Genomic DNA, 15,628 nt, shown 5'->3' with positions numbered 1-15,628 from the left:
CGGTATTGATGGAATCAAATAATTAAAATGTGAGGCAGTGACCCATGATGCTATTTGAAGTTCTTATGATATCAAGAAATAACTAAGTTTTAAAATGTATCCAAGAGACTTTGAGCCCAGTATAACTTGAAGGTCCTAGGCTTGACCCTATCCTGCTCTGTAGATACAACCTAGTGAGAATTCTTACACGGAACTGAGAAAATTTGATGCTTCGTGAGTTTTAACTGTTCTCCAGCTGAATAATGTCTCAAATCTCTGCAAATTACCACGGTAGATAGTTTCCCCTTTTCTGAAAAGCTTAGTAACAATATAAGCAAAGATGGATAGTCGCTAGCAGTGGAATCCAGGACGCGCGTCCCGTCCTAGAGGTATCTGCATCTCAGAGTTGATGTTCATTCTGGGATTCGAACCCAGCATCGTCTGCCCATTTAACCACTGAGTCTTGGTACTTACTTGCTTGTGCAATGAGGTGAAGTTTGAATTAACTTGGTGTTGCTTGAATCTTCCCATTGATGTTTAGGACTGTAATTCATCAGTCTCTCATTGACATATGAGCATACTGTGCGTATTGCTTCGATATTGTTTTAATTCGCACGTCCTAGATTCCACCGCTAACCCCTATCCACCTTTGTTTATAATGCTTGTCAATTAACACATTGTCGAGGCGATACACACAGTATGCATATATGCCAATAAGAGATTGATCAATTGCAGTCCTCAACATCTATGCGAAGATTCAAGTAAACAATAGCAGGTGGACTTGGTAACAATAGTCATTATTTTTATGGATGAGTTCTGTATCTTAGATTGATCGTCTTATAACTTTGTCTTTTCCAACGGACTACCAATATGAAACATATGGTTTGAAAAAGTCAGTAAATATGGTGAGACGAAAACGGTATATACTAGACCGGATTTACTATGTTCTCAGCAATAATGTCTGCGTATTTTCTTTTGAAAAAACACTGTCAAAAAACAAAAGCCGGTGATTGACGTAATCCTTATTATCTTGAATCCACACAGAATTAATGATATGTGAAATAAATAATAACTGGAAACACAAAATTTTATTAAATATCTACTTTGTAACAAAAAGCCAGAGTGACATTATTGATTAACGTTGTATAATTACGTTGTACATGGCTGAATTTATACCGTTTATCATGTATCGCTTTATGAAGTTCTACACTTTACTTAAAGACTCAAATATGAAGTCACTCAATAGAACAGTATGAGTCTGAATTACCTTTCATAGTACTTTTACATTCGTTTACCGAAAAGCAAGCGTAAGAACCCAGATAGTGTGTTATAAAGTCTGTCTGGAAGCATAAATATAATATGAACAGGACAATTCCTTCAATAACTTATACCAAGATGTTTATATACATCAATTAATTAATATTAAGATACTTGATTTCCCATTGTGGTTATTTTTTAAATCTGTCACACAGAAATGTAAATAAATGATAAGTTTCACATCTCACAAGAAGTCCCAAGATAGAAAATAACATTTGTTTCGTGAATTCATTAAGGTGATAAGATCACTACATGTGTACAACAATAGTAAATAAACATATTTAGCGAATCTTTGGGACTAAGAAAAGAAATTCAGTAGTAAAAGAGATATCTTGAAGAGAATAAAAAAATGATGATAAAGTAGGTTTTACGAATGGTTTCTTCGAAATCGAGGTTTACGTAATAGAGCCACTCTAGTAAGTCAATCAATATCTAATACTTTTAAACTACCTAAATCACAAACTGGGTGTACAACTAAAAGATAACATTGAGATTAGTGTTTCTTTTATCAATTATCGACATAGTAAAGGATTAATAGGAAAAGTGGGCTATTATTATCAGTATGTTAAACAACAAAGCTAACGAGTTAAAATCAGAGGTACTGCATTATCTCATAGATAATTAGTTAAAAAATAACTTGAATGATACCACGATTTCTGTTTCTCATTTCTAATGAAACTCTTATGCCTTTTTAACGGTTTATTAATGAAACTTTTGTCCGTATAGGATTGTGAAGGCCGTTGAATTTTTATTAGAATCATGAACCGATTAATGTTAGATCACCACTAAAAACCTGGAAGCACTGAACGGCTGTTTCATTCTAGTATGAGACTCTTCAGCAGTGCGCATTTATGGTACTGCAGGTGGGAAACTGACCCAGGATCTATGGTCTCGCCCGTGAACGCTCAACCAACAGACCAATGGGCAGGGATTCAATGGTGTTAATGTCTAACTTCAACCAATCCACGATGTCTCGTGACTATCTTCCGTTTTCTTCAGTGGGTAACTGCATCACACCCGACACAATTGAACTCTATTGGCCACAGCTTCTCACTAGAACTCCGGGAATCACCTCTTAAAGTGTTCGTATCCCGTGTGCGGGATCGCGGATGCTCACTGCTGAAAAGTTCCATACTAAAACAAAACGGCCATTCAGTGCTTCTAGGTTTTGAATGGTTGTCTAACATTGATCGACTCTTGATCTCAATATAAACATCTAGTTGTTCATTACAAACAATTATTTGAAAACACTGAACTTTGACATTTTAGACATTATTGAAGCCTTTTAGAAGAAACAATTATGCTTTTTATGATGTATTCATCTAACTACTTTTATTTCAGATGGTTTAATAATAATAAGAAAAATATTATAATTATTATCATTAGTATATCATATATTAGTATAAATAAACATCGAACAAATTAATTACAAATGAAAGATAAAGGTTAAACTAGACAAATTACAAGATAAGAACAAACAAGGATTATATAATCATATTGTTGTGAATCATATCATTTGGTTCATTACCCTTTTTGTACATTCTTTCCAGTGATATTATTCGTGCATACTTGAATATGTTAGTTATATTATGGTTTTTTTTTTTCTTATCCTACATTTTTTAATGTTCTCGTTTCAGGGGAAACAAAAAAAGAAGTAATATGTTGTAGCCTTTTCAATCACGAATCGATTAAATCATCTGACCGATAGTTTATTTTATAAATGTCAATTTTCTTATGTAACCAGGATCATACAAATAAAGCAAAATACTATATATATATAATTTTATCAGATAGAATATTTGATTCAAGTAACTAAGGTCAAATTTCATAAAACTATTAAAGTATACTTTGTAATTGTAATTCATCTATTCGTGGAAAAAAATTAATGTATCACTAAAAAAAACTTATGGCTAAAATATATAAAAAGTGCTATCCGGTAATTTTATGAAATAAGCAGTTTAAGGTGGTTTTTTTTTATTTTTTCTGGTTAGCGTTTTTTTAGCGAGTTGATTTTCTACGGGATGGGGTCGCTAACCCCATGCCCAACCCTCCTCCTTTACCCGGGCTTGGGACCGGCAGTAACCCCCAGAGGAGCTACAGACGGAGTTAAGCAGTTTAAGGTGCATCATGATTATTATCAGAAGGGGTTTTGTGGAGATTTAGTCTTTTCATAGTTGAAAGCGTTAGCCAATTGAAGCTAGACCACCATGGAAAATCTGGAAGCACTGGACGGCCATTTCGTCCTATTATGGAACTCCTCAGCAGTGCGAATCCATGATCCCGCACTCGCGAGATTCGAACCGAGGACCTACCAGTCTCGCGCCAGAGCACTTGTTTGATATACCACTGAGCAGGCCGGCATCCAACGGTGTTAATGTCTAACTTCAACTGATCCACGAAGTTGAGCAACTGTTCACCAATTGTCTTCAGTGGGTCGATATTTCACAACAGACGTGGTTTTAACTCCACCGGTCACTGCTTCTCACTAGAACTCCTGGATTTACCTCTCAAAGTCAGTCACTAGCGAGCATATAATTATTATTATTATCAGAAGGAGTTTTGTGGAGATTTAGTATTTTCATAGTTAAAAGCGTGAGTCCAGTGCTTCCAGGTTTTTCATGGTGATCTAGCTTCAGGTGACTCACGCTTTCATCATGATTATATAAATTAGAACAAGAATTTATATATTCATTCAATTTCTAAGAATATATCAGCATATTTCTAAATTTTTTAAATTTTCTTTAGCTACTAATTATTCACTGGAATGTGAATATAATTAACTTCAATCAATGATAACAGATTTTGATTAAGATCATGAATCGATTGATGTTAGACCACGATTGAAAACCTGGAAGCACTGGATGGCCGTTTAGCCCTATTATGGGACTAAGAAGTGCGCATCCACGATCCCGCTCACGGGATGCGAACCCAGGACCTTCGGTCTCGCGTGCAAACGCTTAAACTCTAGACCTTTGAACTGGCATCCAACGGTGTTAAAGTCTAACCTCAACTAATTCATGAGGAGTCCCATAATAGGACGAAACGGTCGTCCAGTGCTCCCAAGTTTTTAATGGAGGTCTAACATCAATTGATCCATGATCTCAATCAAAAGCTTAATAATCTCTACAAATCCATACTGACAATGATAATAGTGTTAGTTAGCTTATATAATTTGAATGACCTTAATTATAAAAATTGTAGTATTGATGTTTATTATATGTGATTTAAATTTTGCCGATATGATTATATGAAAGTAATTTACATTAGTAACTGCATAGTGCTCGTGGTTTGCACACTGGCTCTCAGATTTTTAAAGTTCTTGATGGAATATCCTACATGATGTGGAATTTCGGCTGTCATACATGTGTTCTGTTCCAACTTATTGGTCCACGTAGAAACAGACTTCTCAACGACTCAAATGAATAACTTAGTACCCACATGCTGATTTGCTGCGCAGAACTTCCTTCTCAAGACTCAATGAGATAAGAGGGTAATAACTGTACTAACTTACAGATCCCTCTATATCTTTGACTCAAAATTCACATGATTAGGTATTTCAATAAACTGACCACAAAGCACCAATTTTTTGGAAATACAATCTCTACTGAAATGGGGCGTTTAAAGTGCAGCATACAATTAAACTAAAGTAATTTGGAAACAGAATAAATTGTGACAATAGTTTATAAATCAAACGAAAGCTGTCAATCAGGGAAATATGAAAATCACGTGAACAGATAAGTTGAAAATTAAATGTATTGATGCCAAAAAACATAGCATTCCAAACAATTAAATAAAATTGAAAAGCAAGATACAACAGACAGGTTTTTCACTTTTAAATCAAACCACTTCAGCAGTACCCACCTACAAATTTGCCCCCGAATGCCCTGGTACGGCCGAGAGTGGAGAGAGTCCACTCTCCCTCTCCAAATGCTCCCACGTGGCCAAACGTATATAGCCTGTCAAGGAAATCCTACTCACTGCCTTCTCGTGGCATCACCGTTGTTTACGAAATTGAGAGGACAAAAAGCGAATGCCTGGCGCTTTAACCGGGTTGGTGGACACGGAGAGTTCACCTAGGGGAGTTGGAAAACCCCGATTCCAAACCAATGGTGCACATGGGCTCCAGTATCCTGAGGGAACAAATGGCGTATGAATCAATGGTTGTTCACCGTCTACCATGGGACTGCATCTCCTCACGATGCTCCACTGTCTTGTGGATCAGATCTTTAGGTCAATGGCTCCGAGTGTGGTCCCCTAAGAGAACCACCTGCTTCAGTTTGGACACGTGAGCAGTATCACAGCCCTCACACAAATCAAGTGAGATTTGTGAGGCGCATATGTATCTGGTGCTTCCTTGTACCAGTATGTATGTGTTTAAATAAAAAAATAAATTTTCAAATTAAGGCTGTATTGAAACCAGAGAAACTAAAGGTTATACTAGAATTGTTTGTTGCTTTCCGGCTAATATTGACCATTGAAAATAATTTTCAACATAAATCTCCATCAAATCACTTAGTTCAAAAGGTGTATAATATCAAGATATCGAATGTTGTCATAATGATTGACAAAAACTTTTCTTTTCCAACTTGACTGTATTAAAATCAAGTGAATCCGGATGTAATGATTTTTTAACTATCTAATATCATTTTATTTAGTTGAGATCATGAGTTAATTGAAGCTAGACCACCATGGAAAACCTGAAAGCACTGGACGGCCGTTTCGTCCCATTGTGGGACTCCTCAGCAGTGCGCTAATATCACTCAAAATTCTTGTTGCTTTACCGTATACTTAAATAGTTTGTTTTGGGTATTTTGAACAAAATTTTCATCATGTTAAGACATATTCAAATGAAAAAGGAATATCTTTTTCGATAAACCTATTTTCTAACAATTCGAATCTCATCAGTAAATGTACTGAATATTTGTGATTGAATGCTAAACCATGGTGACCCTCCCAGGATTCACACATACTAACAAAGGCAGCTTAGTTACAACTCTCGATACCAATAATGATTGGACTATGCGTAGCATTGAAGTAGAGGTTACGCGCCTCTCATTATTTGAGACTCATCAGCTGAATAGATCTACCTGCCTATTGTTATCATCAAAAGTTAGAAGCGTGTATAAATTTCCAATTTTCGGTCATTTATTTCAAAGTTTACTGTAAACGATTATAAAGCAGTAGATGGATTTTGAGTTCATTATCATTAGCTTGATAGCTAATTTACCCATCTGATGTTCATTTTATATAATTGGTTTGTGGGTATCTGGTACATAAAACTATTAGTGTTACTCGATATATGAATTTTTCTATTATGGATTATTTAATTCCGAAATGACGTCAGCGGCTGCTGTATTTTTTTTCCAGAATCCCCGTCGCCAATTGTTATAACGTATCATGATTAATTTCATTTGGCGCCTCTGTATTCAATACACTGCTCGATTTGTTTTCCGTTTCTTCATGGGCGGGTACTGCAGCAATTTTAATGGCGCTTAATAAGATATTGTCTCTCTGTGAACTGGACGATTCATTGCTCGCACGTTTTGTTTCAGGGTTAATAAGACTTGGACCGTGTACAGGGCATGTCTCTGAAACAGGTAGTACTGGGTTACTGGGCTGATCATGTATAACTGCTGCGCTTAAATTATTGCTTTGTATGGATTCATTGAGGCTTTCGCCGGCATATTCATTAGTTCTGTAATCGTTTTCCAGCTCTGTACGCAATTTTGAAATTAATGCGTCAACTTCCGTTTCACCCCCAAAGCATGGGTGATTCAGCAGCTTCGCGTGTAATTTGTCAATGAAATCCAATTGACTCTTTCTAAAGCGCTGCTCTTGTCGCTGGATTAGCAACTGAAATTGATCGGAAGTTAAAGCCATTTTTTTTATGCAAATAATAATAATAATAAATCCAAAAAACACCGGCAATTTCATTAGATGATGATTCCCCTAGCTATCAAATATCCTCCAGTGAAAATCTTAATGAATTTGATGGAGATGTTTCAGAAAAGCCAAATTCCGATGACCTAAAATCAAATATCGTTCATCATCATCTATTCATTTCTAGTGGATTCTGCATTCAATACGAGAAATGTGTTCTAAATAAAGTCATATTAATTGTAAATTGGAGATATGAAGATCCAACATTATTTCGTGGGGGAGGAAATGTTGGAGAATTTCAACCTACAGATAATTTTTTTAAAATCAGAATCTAATCTTCGAATCTTCAAAAAAGGGAGGTGTTAGGTTGGCTTACAATAAACTCTATCAGAGCCTCCAGAGAGGCTCATAAAGAGCCCAACCAATCAGCGATTAGTTAGAAGCTATGCTACTAAAATAACAAGGTCCTGATTGGCTGTTAACATACTGTTACTATGGGATCTCAAGGTCTTTTAATTACTATAAAACCCCTGTTTTTCTGTACATAATTGAACCTTGTAGTAAAGTGCTTCTCTGATACTCGTGTCTTCTCTCTGGTCTTTCAAGTCGCTGAGTAGTGCTAGCCTGGGGTTATCCGAATAGCTAGGATCCGAATAAAGCGTTCAACCTACAAGACATAACATTTTCTATTTGTGATTTGTTCACCTACGTATATTACAAATTTTAGTTACCACACAATTTATTGGACTGATTAATTTTGTTATAATTTCAACGTAATAATCTTTGTTGAATTTGAAAGATTCTGATTTGGACATAAAAGAGTTTTGTTCATTCTTTTTCTCAAGAATATTTTTCTCCATTTCTGCAGTTGATAAATGGTTAGTAAGTACACCGTAATTATAATTAACATATTAAACACATTCTATGATATATATGTTTTGGGCTTATACCTGCACTGTTACACTAACTACTTACTTACTTACGTCTCTTACCCCTGATGAAGGAGCGGAGGCCGTCCACCAGCATTCTCCATCCAACCCTGTCCTGGGCAATCCTTTCCAGTTGCTATTCATCCTTTTAATGTCTGCTTCCGATTTCCGACGTCGTATGTTCTTCGGTCTTCCACTTTTCCGTTTCTCTTCAGGATTCCATTTTAGGGCTTGCCTCGTGATGCAGTTTGATTTCCTCAATATATGTCCTATCCACTTCTAACATCTTTTCTTACTTTCCTCCTCAGCTGGATGTTGGTTTGTTCTCTGCCACAGTAGGCTGTTGCTGATATTATCCGGCGAGTGAGTGATGAGTATTTTGCGTAGACAATTGTTTATAAATACTTGTATCTTTTTGATGATGGTTGTGTTAGTTCTCCACGTTTCAGCTTCGTACAGTAGAACTATCTTGACGTTCGTATTGAAGAGTGTGACTTTGATATTGGTTGACAGACAGTTGTTTTGAGTCCCTAACTGTAGGAACGCTGTCGTTGCTTTTCCAATTCTTGTTTTTATGTCAGCATCGGATCCTCCTTGTTCATCGATAATAATGCCCAGATAAGTGCGTGAAAATTTCCACTTCTTCCAGAGTTCCTCCATCAATTGTGAATGGGTTGGTGTTGTCCGTGTTGTACATGAGGATGCTGCTTTTTCCCTTGTGTATGTTGAGGCCTACTGACACAGACGCTGCCACTACACTGGTTGTCTTGACCTGCATTTGTTGGTGTGTATGGGATAGAAGGTTTAGATCATCTGTGAAGTTCAAATCTTGTAACTGATTCCGAGCTGTCCCTTGTATTCCGTGCTTTACCCCAGATGTTGAGGTTTCCATTGTTACATTGATTTGTTTTAAATCAAAAAGTGATGAAATTACATACTATTAGGCTGTGGATTCCATGTGCTATTTCCACTTCCAAGATAGTGAAAATCCAGGGACTTCTATCTTCTGTACAACAACAACTAAGGCAGAATGATGTGAAATCACCATATTTTGCGGTTTTTCATCTGTTACTTACAGCTATATATCTATCAAAGAGAATTATATATATATATATAATTGACCTTTTGAAATAGGAATTCGAAGATTTCATTTTATCAAGATTTATATTGCACATTTTTGCGTGTAAATCAAATTTTTAAATAATTTGGCATATCCAGTGAAAGGTGAATACCTTGTTTCTTGATATTTATTTTGCGATAACTTGATGACCATGACAATTGCATCGATTAAGGGAAAGACACTTTTCAACATTTTAACGATGTCTGATACTTCCTATATAATAAGTACTATCATATGTTTATCAGTCATGCGACTTTATGAAAAGTTAAAATATGTTAATTAAGAAGATAGCATAAATTCATTTAGTATTGTTTGTTTGAATCTTCCCATTGATGTTTAGGACTGCAACTGGTCAGTTTTTAATGGGCATATGTGCATATTGCCTCGATATAGCCTTAATTCACAAGCATTGTAAGCAAAGATGGATAGTGGCTAGCAGTGGAATCCAGGACGCGCGTTTCGTCCTATTTGGGACTCGTCAGCTGGATGTACCTGCATCTCAGGGTTGATGTTCACTCTGTGACTCGAACCCAGTACCTTCCGCTTCAAACGCCATCACGTTATCCACTCAGCTACTGAGTCCTGATAGCCACTTGCTTGTGCAATGGGGTGAAGTTTAAATCCGCTTAGCATTGTTTGTCTGAATCTTCCCATTGATGTTTAGGACTGCAACTGGTCAGTCTCTTATTGGCATATGCGCATACTGTAAGTATTGCCTCGAGGCAATACAATACTAAGGGAATTTATTTAATCCATAATTTGATCTCACTGTACAACTTAAAAACAATAATAATTTTCAGTCAATACATCCCTATAGACTAATTTAATAAATTACAAAAATCGTATCATTACAGTTCTTTTTGAAGGTCTTACACTACTGATTACAACTACTATCAAATAAAAACTGTTTACTAGTCTCAAATGATGATTTTTTTTCACCGATATTGTAAGCATCATTAGAACTCACAGAAAGAAAAATCATTGAAAACATGGTAAAAAGTGTAAATGGAAATATTTGTACAGGAGTACAAATTGTTATATTATGCATAAAATCATTTTAATTTTCTTAATTTACTTTAAAATAAATCATTATCATTTTAAAAAAAACCAATCAGTTAGTTATAAACAATAGAAGATTAGATACAAATATCTACTGGTTCAAGTAGTCCCATTCTACACGTTAGGTACAATTGAAAGTCGATTAACAAAAATGGAAATTGAAAGAAGTAGAAATAATTGTCACGACAACTATTTTAGAAGACTAAATAAAACAAAATCAACTCAAAAAGAAACAAAATAAGGGGAATGAATATTAAGTAAGGCACATTATTGCATTAAACTCAAGATTTTCAAAAAGAGAGAGATTAAGAATGAATACATTTCCATCATTATGATGGTCTTCAGACGTCTAACTCGAGATCTTCAAGTAATTTATTAAAGTAATTGTGACTACATCTCACAATAGAAATTAATAACATATCACTGAGTGAGCTTTATTATCAGTAGTATTGATGGTAAGAGTAGGAGAAAAAAACAAAGTCAAATCAACACGTAATGTATGGTTATGAGTAAGTGAATAATAAGTTAGGTATGAAAATAAAACACTATTTGATTATATACATTTGGAGGAAAAATTAGAACCGGTAGTGACCATTCTAAATATTGATACTGTAAGAGAATAAAATAAGTTGGATTGAAAAATATCAGCCTTTTACTTCTGTGTCAGTATAATAACTGTGATGTCAAATACGCTGTTGCCTTATAGATATTCATACTGTTTTTGGATATATTACACAAGCCAATATTATTCATTTGAACATAATTCTAAAAAGTAAAAGAGAATAACATAAAAAGAATTAAGGGATGATATGATAACTAACTGTTAACTGATATGATTAAATATCTTTCTCTGACACTGGTGGTTAAAAGAAATCTTTAAACCCACACTGAAAATTATCATGTGGTAACTAGTGATCAACTTTGAGAGGGAATTACTGGAGTTCTAGTGAGAATCCATGACTCATGGAAATAATCCGTTTCGGGTATGGGGCAGTTACACGCCGAAGACAATGTGATATGGTTGCGCAATATCATGGATTGCTTGAGGTTAAATATTATTACTGTTGAATAGAGCCTCAGTGGTTTACAGGTTAAGCGTGAGGGGTCGTGGATGAGCAGTAATCTGGATTCCCGTACTATGACGGTACAGCCACCCAGTGCTTCTAGGTTCTCAATGGTGGTCTATCTTGAATCGGTTCATGGCTTCAATGAAATTCAAAGAAATCTATAAATTAAAACAAAGTCAACTAAATAGCTAACAAACATTTTCACTATACCAATACGAAGTTGTGACTATGGAAAATGCTCTATATTAATACCTATTAACGATACAGATGATTCGGAAAAGAACAAAACAGTTGAATAACACAACCAATTGAGTCGTAAGATCTGGTCTTAGTGAACACTATAATTTCAGATCACAATAAAATGTTTGCAATAACAGTAATAGTGAGTTATATAATATTCATCGACATAAAATCACATACTAGTATAACTAACTAACGTCTTGTCGACTACTTAAAAACAACGTGTTAAGATACATATGGTACTGATCACTATATATGATACATGTTTGCTCCATTTCTATTATTTTTTTCTCTTTACGTCTTGTTAACTGACAAAAAACGAATGTACCATAAAACAAAGATAATCACTCGAGTAAAACATCAAAATCACTGTAATTTTCTTATACAACAAGATATGAATCAGGGGATGTGGAGAACACTAAACCAAAGACCAAATATAACAAGTAACAAGTTACAACTTAACAGAATAAATGTGAATGACTGAAAGAACAGCAACAACTTACATTATAAATATCAAGTGAAGTTTTATCTATGGGCAATAAAGACGACGATGATAAAGTGTTATTTATATAATAATTATCAGTTTGCATTGAGTGTTTAGTAAAATCTGTACGAAGATAATCTGTATGTAATACAATTGAAAAAAAAAGACTGGAGATGAATTGCACATAGTTAGTTACTCATTTTTAATGGTTTTAATTGACTTATGATTTCAACTATAAAATTACTAAAATCTCCACAAAAACTCCTGATAATAATCATATGCTCACTAGTGAGTAATTTTTTTCTGGTTAGCGTTTTTTAAGCGAGTTGGTTTTCTACGGGATGGGGTCGCTAACCCCATGCCCAACCCTCCTCCTTTACCCGGGGCTTGGGACCGGCAGTAACCTCCGGAGGAGCTACAGGCGGAGCGACAATTTTTATAGGTACATGGAATGTCCGGACAATGTGGGAAACCGGAAGAGTCTTCCAAATTGCTGCAGAAATGAGGAAACACAACCTGGAGGTGCTTGGAATCAGTGAAACACATTGGACACAGGTTGGACAACAACGACTATCTTCAAGGGAACGTCTGTTATACTCCGGTCATGAAGAAGACAAAGCCCCACATACACAAGGAGTTGCATTGATGCTGTCCAGAAAAGCACAAAATGCACTTATTGGATGGGAATCTCATGGACCAAGGATCATCAAAGCCTCCTTCAAAACAAAGAGAGAGGGCATTACAATGAACGTCATCCAATGCTATGCGCCGACCAACGACTACGATGAAGACACTAAAGACCAATTCCACGATAGGCTGCAGTCGATCTTCGAGAAGTGCCCAAACAAGGACCTGACCATTCTGATGTGAGATTTTAATGCCAAGGTTGGAAAGGACAACACTGGATACGAAGACGTCATGGGACAACATGGACTGGGAGAAAGGAACGAAAATGGTGAGAGATTTGCAAACCTATGTGCCTTCAATAAACTGGTCATATGTGGCACCATATTCCCACACAAAAACATACACAAAGCCACTTGGATTTCACCGGATCACACTACACAGAATCAAATCGACCATATCTGCATCAACAAAAAGTTCAGGAGGATGATGGAGGATGTGAGAACTAGGAGAGGAGCTGATATAGCATCCGATCATCATTTGCTGGTCGCCAAGATGATTTATTATTTATTTATTTATTTAAACATATATATATTGGTACAAAAGGGCACCAGATACATATGCGCCACACAAAATAATGAAAGTAGGAAGAGAAAGGATGAAAAGATAACGCGGACTAAAATGTACAACCAGAAGACTCTTTCAGTTAAGAAAGTTAGAACCACTCTTTATGTAGAAAGTAAAAGAAGGTTGCAGCAGGATCGCCACTGGCTTCTATTCTGAGCCATATCCGATAACGTCTCTAGCCACTGTGTTGCACCATCTCTCGGACCCCAGCCAGGGAGTCGTGAAGGACCAACAGAAGCTAGCCCTTTGCAGCTCTCTTTCATGCCACAACACCATGTCATACACTGACCTCCTCTCCGCTTTTTCCAACCAGTCCCAGAGTCGGCAAATAATGCACGACGTGGAAGTCTCTGGGACGACATTCGTAAAACATGTCCAAGCCACCGAAGTCGGTGTTTCAAGATGGTGACACCAATTGAATTATCGTCTCGGCACCCGAACACACGATGCCGAACCTCTGCATTACTAACATGGTGTTGTCACTGAATGTCAGCAATCCTTCGGAGACAACGATGATCGAACACAGAAAGACGTCTAACATCCTCAACTCGGAGAGGCCAGGTTTCACAAGCATAGAGCAAAACTGCTCTCACCGACGCTTTGTAAATCCGACCTTTTACAGCCAGACTAACATCATGAAGGCGCCAAAGATGACCCAGATTGGCATAAGCCGCTCTGGCTTTCATTATACGTGCATCAATCTCATCACTGACGCCACCACCAGCACTTATATAGCTACCTAGATTCACGAACTTCTCAACTACTTCAATCTGCTCACCATCCAGGGCGAGTGCAGGATGAGAATCCTGCCAGTCTTGTAGGAGTACTTTGCACTTGGAGGGTGCAAAGCACATGCCGTACCTGCGGACACTGATTGCCAACTGGTTAAGTGCGGATTGTATGCCTTGGGCATTATCGCACAGTAAGACAATATCATCCGCATACTCGAGGTCGAGAAGTCGTTCTCCAGGCAACATATCCACACCGCCATTACTTACATCCATCAGAGCTGTTTCCAGGATGTCATCGATGGCAAAGTTGAAGAGGAATGGTGAGATCGGGCAACCTTGCCTAACCCCACTGCTCGAATGAAACAAGGGAGAAAGGTGGTTGTATGCCCTCACTCTGCCTGAGGTGTTCGTATACAAGGCCTTTAAGATGTTAATGAACTTCTCAGGCACACCCTTCTTCAATAGACAATCCCAGAGAACAGTCCTGTCCAACGAATCGAAGGCAGCCCTGATATCAAGAAACACTACGATTGTTGGCCTGCGATAAGTATGACGGTGTTCTAACATTTGGCGGAGGGTGAAGATGTGATCAATGCATCCTCGACCAGAACGAAAACCAGCCTGCTCCTCGCGAGTCAATCGTTCTCGGGTTTTAAACAACCTACGAAGAATGACAGAAGCCAATAGTTTGGACGCAATCAGAAGTAGACTTATCCCCCGATAGTTGTTACAGGAACAACGTGAACCCTTTTTAAAGATAGGGACGACTATTGACTCATTCCATGATGTTGGAACACTTTCTTGCTCCCAAACCTTTGCAAACAACACAGTCAGTTCCTTAGCCAGAAAGTCACCACCATCTTTAAAAAGAGCTGGAGGTAAGTCATCTGGGCCAGGTGATTTGTAGCGCTTCAAGAGTTGGAGTTCCTTGCGGACTTCCGCCTCGTTTGGTGGATCAGTCGTCACCGGCCATGGGGGGCAGGACAAACTGGTTGATGCTGCCGGAGCAGCAGGCCAGTTGAACTGCCCTTCGAAAAATTCCGCCCATCGTCCAAGACGTCGAGAGATGTTAGTGATTGGCATCCCATCATCCTCGTAGATTGTTTCACTCACACCAGACTTCTTGCTGCCAGTGGCTCGGATGAGTTGGAAGAGCTTCCGGCAGTTACCAGATGCAGCTGCTGCTTCCATCTCATTAGCACGCTCCGACCACCAGGCTTCCCGGTCCTTACGCAAGCTTTGCCCGATTTCATTACGTAACAGCCTTCGTTTGTGGTCAAACTCACGGTCACCCGGAGTAGACCGACGGGCTTCCATCAGTTGTAAGGAGCCAGAAGAAACCCAGTGCTTGTAAGCGGGACGTTTCGCGAAGCAGCAAGCGGCCTTACTCGCCATTTTCATGGCGTCGTGAAGATGCAACCAATGCTCATCTATACTTTTCGGTGGGATGGTAGCTAGCCTAGAGGCTAGCTCCGCTCGATACTTACTTGCAACAGATGTTGCAGCCAGTTTACTAACATCGATCCGTTGGTGGTGGTCAATCCTTCGGCCACTGAAAAGTAAGGTGAGAT

General features: G+C 37.6%; 2 protein-coding genes across 2 annotated transcripts in view; both read right to left on the bottom strand.

The window, feature by feature from the left end:
- Positions 1–6,681: 6,681 nt before the first annotated feature.
- On the bottom strand, positions 6,682–7,230 carry Smp_204010 (uncharacterized protein; the record flags this gene model as incomplete). The annotated part of the gene is made up of 1 exon (XM_018790139.1): positions 6,682–7,230. One exon carries the CDS (start codon positions 7,228–7,230, stop codon positions 6,682–6,684), a length of 549 nt encoding a protein of 182 aa, XP_018655512.1.
- Positions 7,231–10,947: 3,717 nt separating this feature from the next.
- Positions 10,948–15,628, bottom strand: part of Smp_157920 (suppressor of actin (sac)-related) — a gene marked incomplete at both ends in the record, with an annotated part of 44,562 nt that continues 39,881 nt past the window's right edge. The window contains 2 exons of the mRNA XM_018790138.1: positions 10,948–11,049; positions 12,095–12,213. Of these exons, the coding sequence (XP_018655511.1) occupies positions 10,948–11,049; positions 12,095–12,213 (221 nt within the window). The remainder of the gene's footprint in view (positions 11,050–12,094; positions 12,214–15,628) is intronic.

This window comes from Schistosoma mansoni, chromosome W (genome assembly GCF_000237925.1).
Source record: "Schistosoma mansoni strain Puerto Rico chromosome W, complete genome".
NCBI classification, from domain to species: Eukaryota; Metazoa; Platyhelminthes; class Trematoda; order Strigeidida; family Schistosomatidae; genus Schistosoma; species Schistosoma mansoni.
This window is presented reverse-complemented; position numbering and strand designations above follow the sequence as displayed.